This window comes from Sinocyclocheilus grahami, unplaced genomic scaffold (genome assembly GCF_001515645.1).
Source record: "Sinocyclocheilus grahami isolate Dianchi unplaced genomic scaffold, SAMN03320097.WGS_v1.1 scaffold2124.1, whole genome shotgun sequence".
NCBI classification, from domain to species: domain Eukaryota; kingdom Metazoa; phylum Chordata; class Actinopteri; order Cypriniformes; family Cyprinidae; genus Sinocyclocheilus; species Sinocyclocheilus grahami.
Genome location: NW_015507303.1, coordinates 26,194 through 39,982, shown reverse-complemented (window position 1 = coordinate 39,982; position 13,789 = coordinate 26,194). Strand labels below are relative to the sequence as shown.

Here is a 13,789-nt window from a genome sequence, read left to right as displayed (position 1 = left end):
ATTTGTCTGCAATTTTGCAAAACCTGTAGGCGAGTGAAAATCAGGGCTAAAATCGTGCAGTGTGAACTCGGCATTAGTGAATAAATGTACATGTTGGAAATCAGCATTGTAATAGTAACTTAATAATGGTTTAGTTTGTGCTTCAGATCAGTTCTCAAAGATTGTAGTGCAATCGTATGCAATAATGTCAAAGTACAAGTACAGATAGTGAGTATTATTTCTAGGCACTGGACAAGAGAATTTAAACACAATCACGCTCACTGGTAAATGACTAACCACTTTTATTCACAGTATAATCTCACATTTCCTTTTTCAGCAGAGACAGTTCAGTTCAGGAGCTCTGCTGGAGCTTTGATCACAGCACACAACCACTCTACACAGCGGAGACATATCAAAATGAGACAGAATGACAGACACATTACAGCTGTGTGCATTTAAAAAAGCAAAGAGAAACAAAGCAAAATCAGAGAAAAACATCCCTGACTATCATGGCTGGAACAGACTTTGGGCTGTGAAACGCTGAAATACAGGACACAGATCCACTTTTGTGCTGAAATACTCAAGCACATAGACAGAACACATACACACACACTATAATGTCCCATTATGACCAGAGATAGTCAGCAAATAAATACAGCAGATATAATTCACATGACAACACAGAAGAACAGCACAAGACAGCTTCTGTTGATCTCCATAGGGTGGTTTGTTGTTTTGCAAGAGGTTCTTCTCTCTTGAGTGTATCTATATCTGTATGAGAGCCTTCGATTCAGGCTGGACAAAACACACTGACACACTGCTGTTCTTTAATCATATTACAGGCTTATGTGACCATCTATAAAATCACTAATGCCATGTCTGATCATTGACATTGAGTTTGGCTTGGGAAAATCACCATGTCTGTTCACATGTTACTAAAGCTCAGCCTCAGCACAGCCTGACCTGCAGGCCAGCTCTACGGACACTGATGTGACTGTGTGAGGCTGACAGCAGATAACTGCTCATCCCATTCATGGACCTCTAAGCCACCAGCAGCACTGACACTTGTCAAGGATGGCTTTGGATTAAAGCGTCTGCAAAATACAGCACTACTCTCCACATCTACAGCATGTTGTCTTCTGACAGAATTGTATTTTACATTATTCACACACAAGTATATCACATAAATATATCAATTTATATGTTGAGTTTCCCTTTCTCAGAGAGTCTGCCAAGTTCAGAGTCATTTGGGCTTCTGATGATTTCAGTCAGAATAATCTTAAGAACATAACCATAAAAACCTTTAAAACACTGCCATAAAAACTAACATTTATATGAAATTTGATCCAAATCAGAGGGCCGCATTAGACGCTGCAGTTACGCATTCAAATCTTCTGGAGGACTAGGGATGATTTATTGCTGACTGACTGTCATCAGAAAATTCACAATGTTCGATTCGCACATGTCGGTCCAGCTCAGATTTGGCCTGAGAGGGAGACGGTTAGATCGCTGTCAGGCCAGCTGTCACTTCGGGGTTTAAGAGATTAGTTCAGCCAACAATGGAAACCATCATTATTTACTCTCATGTCATTTCAGTCCTGTATGCCTTCTTTCTCTCTTTCCTTTCCAGAGAGCACCATTAAAGCATTCTATACGACCAGCACACTATTCAGAGTCAGACAGCAGCCCTGTGTGAGAAATACAGCCATTACAGGTCTTGCTTTCAACTCTTTCCCCACCATTGATGAAACGTTCCAGCATTCTGTGTTTTCACTGTTATACAGTAGGGGGTGGTGTAACATTTACAACCATCATCAATCAGCATATCAATCAAAACCACCTAAAGTTAACTCGGTACTGAATCTGATCTGGATGTAGTCCGACTAAATGCCATTTTCTCAGCCTTTTGATCAAATTTTTATTTTTTTATTTTTTTTAAACACCCACATTTGAGTGTAGATAAAAAAAACAATGCATGTAAGTAGAATAAAACCTTTTTGTTTGTTTGTTAAAAGCAGAGACTCTGCACGTTCAGATATTCATGCAACTAAATATTCTGGGGGCCATGAGAATTTTGTGACAATGATCAAAATTGCTGGCGGACGCTGGCAACTTGGCTGAAAAGAGTTAAATGAATCACGCTGGGCTGTGTGAAATGGGAAAAGATTTGTTCCTTTACAAACTGACTGTAGAAAGGTAAGTAACACTAATATTGACTGGTGTGAAGTTGGTACGGTGTTCACTGAGTGGCAGTATGAATCACCGTCCACCATGGCTTCGACTGCTTTTATGTTTCAAGAGAAAAATACAGGGTTGAAATGACATGAGTAAGTAATGAGAGTTCCCGCTTTCAGGCTATAATTCTTCTGTCAAGAAGTGACAGTCCAACTGAACGTAGAAAGCCGTGGACGAGGCAGCCGGTTCTAGACCTGTGAGATAAGCTGCATGTTGAAGCTGGGTGACCGGCTCTGTTTTCCAGGAGAAAGCAGCTCCACCTCCTCCGGCAGATGCTGCTCCTGCAGGCTGAGGATGGAGTATCTGCGAGCCTCGGCGGCAGAGCCCAGCCCCCTCCTGCAGTCCAGAGAGGTGCTGGAGGTCCTGCGAGCGGACGGGTGGTTCTTCCTCCCGCGCACACCGCTGGGCTGGCTGCTGCTGGACGCGCCGGACGAGAAGCCCTCATCCGCATCGTTCAGGCCGGAGGACTCCTCCTCCCTGCTCAGCCCGTCTACATCTACCACAGAGAAACCATACAGGACAGAATGAATTCAAGAGACAGATGAAATGAGATCGTATCGTTTTCTGAAAGCCCTTTGTCTCCATATGTTACAAGAGTGTCATGAAAACCATTCAACACTGCAGACAGGAAGTGAATGATGCTGCTGAGTTCTCACTCCCAACTCGTCACATACTGACGCTTGGTCAGGACCCTTTGGCGGCTCTTTTTGATGCTCAAGGTACACCTTTAGTGTCATTTTTCGACACACAGGGGTATCCTTTTAGCGTCACTTTTCGACGTGCAGGGTCCTCCATTGTTTTCAGTTAATTAATGGTTTTAATTTAATGGTTTGCTTGCATTTGTAAAAAAACTGAAATAATTTTATATAAATTTATACTTTCATTGGAGCATCTAACCCCACCCAACCCTAAACCTACCCACTTCTGAACAATACAAAACATGTAGCAGGCAAATATAAGTGCAGTCACAGGTATTTATTTCAAAAACTGACCATAAACAAGCAGTATAAAACCATTACAATCAAGTCCTGTTGCATTCCAAGACTTTGGAATTAAGGTTTAGGTTTAGGGGCAGGGGTTGGGTTACGTGCTCATAAATGTGTAAATAGTGTAATGTAAATAAAACTGTTGTGACTATTTACATTGGAAAATCACACCCCAACATATATGCAATATTGGCAATATTATTACCCAATATATAATTTAATCATGGCGATAAAAACTCCCCGTGCCTTTCTCGTTGGCATATTGATGCCAAGGTTTCTTATTCAAAGCAATGGAGGACCCTGCACGCCGAAAAATTACGCTAAAAGGGGTACCCCGTGCATCAAAAAGTAACACCAAAAGGTCCTGACCAAGCGTCAATATGTGAAGAGTTTGGAGTGAGAATGTGCTGGAATTAACAGAAGAGCAAGACTCTCTACAGAATGATGTGATTCATGAGATCTGGTCTGGGATAAGAACAATCTGACAAATCAGTCTCAAAGTAAACTATAATAATGAAAATAAGATCAGATCTGTGCATTTGTGTGATTTCATTGGCCATGTATTAAACAGCTTTGACCTCATCAACTCGTTACTGAAGAGCCATTAAATGACTGAGTAGAAGACACTTGCACATTCAATACTGAGCAATCCGATTACACTTTCAGCAATCAATGAGAGAGTAGTTCTGTCATCTTCATCTACCCTGTTTAAATATATCCCAAAAACACTATGCAAAATCTGTCTGGTCCAAACAGGAATAATGGACTGAAACAAGTAACAAGATACTGAACAGATGATAGATTTAACTATCAGCCAATCTGCATGTCCTAGCTAGTTGTTTTTTTGGTGTTTGGCTTAGTGTTATGTTAGAATCATTATTATACTCATACCTTTTGTTCTTTAATATTTTGAATTGTTTTTAGCTTTATTTTTTGTTTTTCATTTAAATGTTAAGTTTTTTAATTTTGTTGTATGCATTTGTCATTTTTATTTAATTTCTTTATTTTTAAAATGTGTATAAGTAGTATTTATAAAGTTTTAGCTTTTAGTTTTGGATCTGTTTTTAGTTGTTTTAATACTACAATTGATTGCTTCTGTTGTCCTCATTTGTAAGTCGCTTTGGATAAAAGCTTCTGCTTAATGACTAAATAAATAAATTTAAGAGCAAGTAAGTTTTGGGAGCTCATTTTAGAATGTGAACTCTCAAAACTTACTGCCAGATTCTGGAAGATAAATTCTTGAAAGAGTGGTACGAAAGGGATGTGAGGCTGTTCCTTCAAGAGTCACTCTCAACTTATCTGTCCATAAAGCCTTTTTAAAAAAATCAGTCTTCATGTATTTCACAAAACATCAGCATGTTATTCTTATTAAGTGAGGGTCTTTTTTTTTTTTAGGATTTATTACCCAAGCAAAGTCTCTGAGAACCTGACACATTGCACTCTGGAGACTCCAGGTAGTTTGCAGTTCTGGAAAATGGTGGCGTTGGAGACTAAAGGGTTCCTGATGGTTTCACACCTAATTCTTCACCTTAATTCTTATTCAGTTAACGTGTCTTTTTTTCTCCACCTGTTTTTTTCTGACCGTGCTGACCCAATGAGCATTTTGCTGTCTAATGGTCATGCCTTAACTTTGCAAATTCTAGTATTGCATCCTTCTCATGGGCATTTAATAATTTTTGACTTTCAGTCTGAGTTAAATCACTTTTTTGGCTCATTTTATCTGTAAAAGAAAACCTGCCTAATAATTATGCACACCTGAATATAAGGAGTTCCCTTTCGAATGGGAAATCTACGCTGCGTCCTCTAGAGGGCGCTTTGGGGAATGTCTTTGGCATGAAGCATGAGTCTAATCATGACAATGAACTTGACATTGGCAGGCGGCAGCCTATGACATCACAAAAGGTGCGTCCGAGAGTATAAAAGAGCACCTGTAAAAACTGTCATCCTCTTTCTTGTCTTCACGGAATCCGTTTTTCTAAATTTGTGATCTAGACAAATTACGGCAGAACTATGGCAAGCACCAGCACAGCTCAGCGTTTCTTGACACCTGATGACACGCATGTTATGTGCATTATATGTATGGGCGAGGAGCATGCACGCTCAGTTCTCGAGGGGGCTGTTTGCATGCATTGCGAGCGCTTTTCGTTGAGAAAGCTTCGTTCTCGTCTGTCCCTTTTCTTGAGGGAATCGGGACAACCATCTCTATCCTGTGGTTCAGGACCTGCTGCAGCCGAGGCAAGTAGGAGACTGCAATCGTGGGGTTCGCAGGTGGAGCTTGCCGATGAGTTTGAAAAAGGTATGAGTTTTTCTCATTCCTTGGCGGCGAGCTGTGGGATGATGACGTGCTGTCACTCACGTCGTCTGATCCGGCAGCGAGCGCGCTCCTCACCTTAAGCCAAGATGAGCAGGAAGAGGCTGTTGAGATCGACGATGTTTCTGAGCACTCACATCCTGCCTGCCCTGCATATGACAAGCTGTTGGATGTTATGTCTCGTGCTACGGAAAGATTAGATCTGCCGTGGAGGCACGAGAAGCGCGAGCCCCTCGTGGTCGCCTCGATGAACACTTTAAGGTCAGGACATAACCGCCTAGCTCGTACGAGTCTTCCCTTTCTGCCAGATCTTCACACTGAGGTGCGGAGAGCCTGGGGAAAGCGATATTCTGCTCGCATTCACTTTTCACAAGCAAACTATGCTGATGTGGAGGGAATGCAGGAATATGGATGTGCGTCGATGCCACCGATTGAAGAGACACTGGCTAGCTTTCTCTTGGTGGGTGAGGTATCCGCATTGAAGACGCCGTCTCTGCCGACTAAGCCGCTGCGGGTTACGTCATGGCTAAACGGCAGAGCATATGCGGCAGCAGGTCAGGCTGGTGCGGCTTTGCACACGATGGCCATGTTGCAAGCCTACCAGGCTGACCTGCTGAAGGACCTGGACCAGGGCCGGGGACTCCCTCCGGAGGTGGTGGAGGAGCTGCGCCGTACCACAGATTTGGCACTAAGCAAACTGCCGCCGCTATCGGTCGTTCGATGGTGGTGATGGTGGCTACGGAGAGCCATCTGTGGCTAAATCTGGCAGATATCTGCCAGCCTTCATGGACAATTATATATCACTTATTAATGATTACATTCAAAATTAATAGTAGTTATTAAGATTGATGTGGTTTGGAATTGGTCAAATGTGCTTGGAAAAAAAAAAAGATCAGATATCAACTTGCCTAATAATTATGCACGCAGTGTAGAATAAAAATATGACCTGATTTTAATGAAATTAAAACATGTTTTCAATGTTTTTTCCAAAAAGGTTGTTTGATTGTTCCGGTGCAACTTCACACAATCAACAAGGTGTGTAGAAAAAAAACTGATTGGGACAATAGCAGCAAAACTTGTAATCTCAAGGGGTCAGAACGAACAAAGAACGTAATTAAAAAAGGAATTTTAGTTTGCTAACGCGTTTCAGCACACAGGTCTTCATCAGGGCTAAGAGGTTGCAGATGTACATGGGATCCTTTAAACACAAACAAGGGAAAAATTCAAACTTGCAAACAACCAATGAAAAAAATGGATAAAATAATCCACCCATCACAAAATTCATCAAACAAATAGCCAAATATTTTTTTGAAATAAATATACAGGTATGTTAACAAACACACATATAGTTTTAATAAACATACAGTGCACAATTCCATTCAAGACATTTATGCAACAATATTTTTATAATTTCCAATTTTTTCATTGGTTATTATTTTCATGTACACCTGCAACCTCATAGCCCTGATGAAGGCCTGTGTGCAGAAACACGGCAAAATAAAATCCCTCCTTCAGTGCTTTTTCCAAAATTATTTATGCTTTTTCTGAGAAAATTGAGCATTTGTGCTTGATGTTCTGTTCAACACGGTCATGCTGAGATTCCCATTTACAAACAACTCTTCGATCTGAAAACTATTAGAAGCAGAACTGAGTGATGCCAAAATGTACTCAGTTAAAGTCCAAATATATGAACAAGTCAAATGAACAAAACAGAGAAGATGAAGAAATCCAAGTGTTGATAATCACACTGAGCTATCACACACACACACACACACACACACACACACAGATTTTGCTGAAGAGTCATTCAGGCATTTGAGCTGCTGAAGGGAGAATGGAGGACATGCACACACGATTACACTCACAAACACTTCCTCATCTGCAAACTGCCATGCAACATCAGACACACAATGTTTGCGTGGTGTATTCAAAAAGTGCTTTAGGGTGCGGTGGGCACATATCACACAGGTGATGAATCCTGCTGTGGGTTTGTGGGAAAGATGCCCGCGTGCTGCTTTTGTTTTGTGGTGTAATGCATTTCACATACAGTATATGTCACCAAATATGTCACTTCTGTTTTCACAGTGACCAAAGCTAGTTTTTTTTGTGATCTGAATGTGTTTCTGTTACTCTAAAGGTGAGGAGTTTTACAGGAAATGGAAATTATTAGCGTTCATTTCTTAGTTTTGCTTAATTCCTGTTTTTGTTGTATGACGTGTTCAAACATTAGTAATCTAAAACAAATGTGACCAATCAAACTAAACGGTTGTGTAAACCCTGTGTAACTTGTTTTACAGTTGTGTGTGTATTTTTCTGCTGGTGGAATTGCCGATGTCTTCCAGAAGCTCCAAAGAGTCTTTAAGACAGTGACAGATCTTCTTGAATGGGACGCCGATGGTTAGGGTCCACCAGAGGCACCTGAAGTCAGATAAACCTAGTTCCCCCTTAAGAACTCGAGCTGTGTCGAAATGCTATGGAAACGCATTCAACGTGATCATGTCCTGAATCACGTGTGTAATCAATCCAATTGATGGGTGAGACGTCACGGACAGGGTGACATAGAGACCAGGAAGCTTAAAAGCATGTGCAGTGGAGACAGCGGCAGCTTCTGTCATTCAGTAAGCGATGTGTGTGTGTCCTATTTACTGTTGTTTGTCACGTTGCGATCATGTCAAATGCAAAAGACAAATTCAAACATAAGGGCGAGAGCCCTGCCCGTGCTACATTATGGGTGGGGATACACACACTCTATGTGTTGTTTGCTTGGTAGCGAAGCACGCTGAGTCAGCTCTCTCGCTGCGAATGCTTCACTCCCGGAGGGCTCTCTTTCGAGAAGGGAGCCCTCACGAATGTTCCCCACGGCTCAGGCCCCGCTTCTGCTGAGGCAGAGCGGCAGCGGCAGTCGTGGGGATCGCAGATGGATCTGGTGGAGGGAACGGAGATGGGCGAGTCCCTTTCTTCTTCCTCTGCCATTAGATCGAGCGCCCCCTCCCAGGGATCGGAAGCACGCTCCAAGGTTTCTTCCCGCGGGGAGAGTGCTCGACGCTTTGGCTATCATCCTCCGAGGAGGTCGATGTCGAAACGTCGATGAGACTACGGACTCACCACCCCAGTCCACCCAGTATAAGGCGCTAGTGGATGTGAAATCTCGTGCTGTGGCCAAATTAAATCTCGACCGGCCCGCCGAGGTGACGAGATCGTGGACTAGACCATTCTCGGCCCATCTCTTCAGTCCCTCGCTCGTCGTTTATTCCAATGTTGTGGGACTGAATGAGCACAGATACAGGGCGATGCCCCAGGTTGAACAGACGCTCGCGGGCTATCTGTCTCCCAGTGTGGCATTGTTCTTGAAGGCCCCAGCATTGCCCTCCAAGCCGCTTCATACAGGCTCCCCAGCAGAGGGAGCGAGAGTCCTGATGGCGCTCTCGGTTGAAGTCTTCCAAGCTGAAGGCGGATCTGAGGACCATTCTTTTGGCGAAGACTTCGACCAAGAAGCCCTGATGTTTGTGGCTCAGGGCTTCTGAGGGCAGGCTCCTCTGGAAAACAGTGGTGTACACCTCATCATGCGGTGCCCGTCTCTCCTCAGTGCCCTCAGGAGATCGGTCTGTCAACCCTGCCACTGTGCTTCAGGGCACAGTGGTCTCCAGCGAGTGCATATCTCAGCATCTGCCCGGAAACATAGCGGCTGTGGGAGGCTCGCCACCTCTAAGGAGGTCTCTAAAGCAGCCGCTCTAATTACACCAGACGTTAGTCTCGAGAGACTGATTCCCTTAGTAGACTATCTGGCAGCATGGAAGTTTCTGCCAAATGTCTCACGATGGGTCCTGCACACTGTAGACAGAGGCTACAGAATCCAGTTCAGTTCTCCTCTGAAGGATGCATACTTCCATATTTCCATCCTTCCTCAACACAGGATGTTCCTGAGGTTTGCTTACGGGGGCGAAGCTTACCAATATCGGGTTCTTCGGTTTCGCCGTTGCACTCTCACCATGCACTTTCACCTGGATGCTGCTCTGGCTCCGCTGCGACTCCAGGGTATTCGCATACTGAATTATATAGACGATTGGTTGATATTAGCTCAATCGGAGCAGACAGCGGTTCGGAATCGAGATGTCATTCTCGCCCATATGAAAGAGCTGGGGTTAAGACTGAATGGCAAGAAAAGTGTGCTTTCTCCATTGCAGAGGACCGCTTATCTGGGCGTGGTGTGGGATTCGACCAAGATGCAGGGACGTCTGTCTCCTGCTCGGATCACGTCAATCCTCACAGCAGTCACGAGAGTGAGAGAAGGCCGGTCACTCACTGTCAAGCAGTTTCAGAAACTCTTGGGTCTGATGCCAGCTGCGTCCAACATGATACCTTTTGGCCTGCAGTACATGAGACCCCTACAGTGGTGACTCAGGACCAAGGGGTTTTCCCCGAGGGGCAACCCACTTCACATGATCAAGGTCACGCGGCAATGCTTTCGGGCCTTAGACATGTAGAGGAAGCCTTGGTTCCTGTCTCAAGGCCCGACGTTGGGGGCTCCATGTCGTCATGTAACGCAAACGACAGACACCTCCCTCACTGGTTGAGGAGCGGTCATGAGTGGCCACTCAGCCCGGGGTCTGTGGAGCGACCGCAATCTCATGTGGCACATCAACTGCCTGGAGATGCTGGCCGTGTTTCAGGCACTGAAACACTTTCTCCTGGACCTAAGAGGCCACCATGTGTTGGTGCACACTGACAACACGGCGGTGGTCTCTTACATCAACCACCAGGGAGGTCTGCGCTCATGCCCCTTTTACAGGCTGGCGCACCAGATCCTCCTGTGGGCCCAAGGGAAACTCCTCTACCTGAGAACAGTTCACATCCCTGGGCATCTCAATCAGGGAGCAGACATCCGGTCAAGACAGGGGCCAAGGCCTGGGGAATGGAGGCTCCACCCCGATGTGGTGAAACAGATATAGAGGGTGTTTGGCCAGGCTCAGGTGGGCCTGTTTGCGACTCAAGAGACATTGCACTGTCCCATCTTGTTCTCTCTGACTCATCCAGCTCTTCTCGGACTGGATGCCATGGTACAGACTTGGCCGGGGCTTCGTCTGTATGCTTTTCCCCCAATTGCTCTGCTCCCGGGAGTTCTGGAGAGAGTGCGCCGGGACGGTGTCTGTCTTCTGCTAGTGGCCAGGCTGAGTATGGTTTTCGGACCTGGTGTCCCTTCTCGACGGCTCTCCATGGGAGATTCCCATCAGGAGGGACCTCCTCTCTCAGGCGGGGGGCACCATCTTTCAACCCCTCCCGGAGTTGTGGAAACTCTGGGTGTGGCACATGAGGGGGCACAACTCATAGCTTCTGGTCTCTCAACTGAGGCTGTCGAGACCATCCTCCAGTCCAGAGCTCCCACAATGAGGAACTTGTATGCCCTGAAGTGGAACCGGTTCAATTCTTGGTGCGGCGACTGCCAGCTTGACCCAGTTAACTGCCCGGTTGGTTCATTGCTGGAATTCTTGCAGGCCCGATTCTCTGCAGGGTTGACCTACTCCACCTTGAAGGTTTACGTGGCGGCCATAGCTGCTTACCATGCCCCTCTTGGTTGTCTGGCTGTGGGAAAACACCCCCTAGTTACACATTTCCTCCGCGGTGCACTGAGGCTGAGGCCTCCGGTACGCTCTCGTGTCCGTCCGTGGGACCTGGCCGTGGTCTTGGAGGCTCTCAGCAAACCTCCCTTCAAGCCCCTTGAGGAGGTTTCTGATCGAGTGCTGACATTGAAGACCGGCTTACTCTAAGCTATCACTTCGCTGAAGAGAGTTGGCGACTTGCAGGCCCTTTCTGTGGACCCTTCCTTCTTAGACTTTGCACCTGGCTTGACCAAAGCTTTTTTGTACCCCAGGCTGGGTACGTACCTAAAGTTCCCTCCTCCGTGCCACGGCCCGTCGTACTGCAGGCCTTCTGCCCTCCTCCCTTCTGGGACCCAGATCAGCAAAAGCTTAATTGTATACGTCCACAGTGCTGCCATGTGGAGGAAGTCTGACCAATTGCTTGTATGCTATGGTCCTTCCAAAAGGGGTCTTCCTGCTACCAAGCAGACCCTCAGTCGGTGGATCGTGGAAGCCATTTCACTGTTTTACGAGTCCTCTGGTCTTTCCTCTCCATTAGGGGTCAAGGCTCACTCCACCCGAAGAGTGGTGGCCTCCAAGGCCTTCCTGTCGGGTGTCCCCATGCTGGAAATTTGTAACGCTGCGGGCTGGTCCACACCGCTCACTTTCATGTGGTTCTATGTCCTCGATGTCCATGCCACACCTGGCTTCTCTGTTCTCTTGCCTTAGCTGTGCTCTTCCACACTAGGCAGGGATTTGTAAGTCTGGCGTTGTGGGCATTCTTGTTCCCATATCTTTTCGACACAGCTCGAGTTCCTGACGGGGAACATCCCTATGTTACGCATGTAACCATGGTTCCCCGAGGGAACGAGACGCTGCGTCTCATTGCCATACTTCCGGCATCCCTGCGAGCGCTTCCTTCTTTTTACTAGAAGCTGCTGCTGTCTCCACCGCACGTGCTTTTAAAGGGGTCATTGGATGCCCATTTTCCCATTGCCCAAGTTGATATGATTCTTTAGGGTCTTAATGAAAAGTCTATAATATACTTTGGTTAAATTTTCTCAATGGTAGTGTAAAAAACACCCTTTTTACCTTGTCAAAATCAGCTCTGTTCATAGCAAGCCATTTCCTTGCATGTCACTTTAAATGCTGATGAGCTCTGCTCACCCCACCCCTCTTTTATGTGGGGTGATAAGCAGACTGTAAACTTTAGCTGTGAAACTTGCTAACTAGCACATTTTTAGGAAAGGGCGATTTGCAAAGATTCATAAAAAACCCTTAAACTCACTTCTTCTGTAGATGAATCTGGATCACGAATGATTCGCACGAAAATAGACTAATCTTAATTAATCCTCTATGTCTTTAGCAGCTCAGATGTCGAGAGTAAATGACGACTGCTATGTTCATTATTACATCCAACAACAAAACACCTCAATCGCTTAATCGGAGACATTCTTGTCTTCCCCTGCACCGGAGTCAACACAATGGCGGACAGCTCACAGCGGGTCTAAGTTAAGATGACCTTGTAAATCAACTATCGTGGGAGCGGCCTGTGCAGAACTACATCATTCTGACAGGAATCTCAGAACAGCCTGATTTGAGAAAGGGCATTTAAAAAATAGGGATTTAAAAAAAAACACTGGGTGGATTTTTATCATTATAGGGTGGGTATGTACACACACTTTCAACACACATTTATGTTCAAACAACATGTAAAGTGAATTTTTAATCCGATGCATCCGATGACCCCTGTAAGCTTCCTGGTCGCTACGTCACCCCGTCCGTGACGTCTTGCCCATTCATTGGACTGATTACACACGTGATTCAGAGCGCGGTCATGCTGAATGTGTTCCCATAGCGTTTCACAGCATCTTGTTCCCTCAGAGAACCATGGTTAACCTAGGGACGTTTTCCAGGACACAGAATAATCAGACACATTTCGCATGCTCAGTCGGTGAAAACAGTCGATAGCATGAGGAAATGACCAGTGCAAGGATGAGACGGCTGTCCATGCAGGTGAACGAGACAGGCTGTGAGGACCTCGATTGTTGAAGAGCCTCTTACAAACACTGAGTGAAATCAAGACACTGACATAAACTGTGCATTAATTCACTGCACAGATTTCTGCTCCTATTGCAATCACTGAAATGCTTCTGCTTTTTTACCAAATAGTATCAAGGAGATACATATATTTTATTTTATATAAATATTTTGTGCACATTTTGAGAATAAAATAGCTAATAGCCAAACAACAACATATCTCAAATGTCTTTTTCAGCTTTGCATTTGTCATCACTCTATCTGCTCTCCTGTTTGAATAAGAGATGTCTTTTTTTTTTTTACCTCAAAGCTTATTTTAGGCATTTATTTTAAAGCAAATTAAGTAATACAATTATTAATTAAAAGGCTTAGTATGAATAGTTTTACAAGAGGATTGCTAAATCACAGTGAAGTGGTGTTGTGATGCCGCAGTAAATAATTTGGTTCATAAACTTCCCCCATGACAGCCCCAAGCCCAATATGTGCTGTGGGAAACCTGGACTTGTTCTCTGTGTTTTGTTCTGGTGGTGTATTGTTCCTGTATTTCCTTGGTTTCTGATTATGTTCACCTGTGTCTAGTTTCGCAGTTTAGTTAAGTTCTTGCTGTTCCAGTATCATCATCTTGTGCTTGTTTGATTGAATAAAAGTCTGTCATCAGCCTC

At 44.9% G+C, this 13,789-nt stretch overlaps 1 protein-coding gene across 2 annotated transcripts in view; it reads right to left on the bottom strand.

The window, feature by feature from the left end:
- Positions 1 to 264: 264 nt before the first annotated feature.
- hycc2 (hyccin PI4KA lipid kinase complex subunit 2) overlaps positions 265 to 13,789 on the bottom strand; it is a 31,971-nt gene continuing 18,446 nt past the window's right edge. For both annotated transcript variants that reach the window (XM_016260597.1, XM_016260599.1), the window contains one exon: positions 265 to 2,710. In XM_016260597.1, coding sequence (XP_016116083.1) covers positions 2,403 to 2,710 — 308 coding nt within the window. In that variant the 3' untranslated portion in view covers positions 265 to 2,402. The remainder of the gene's footprint in view (positions 2,711 to 13,789) is intronic.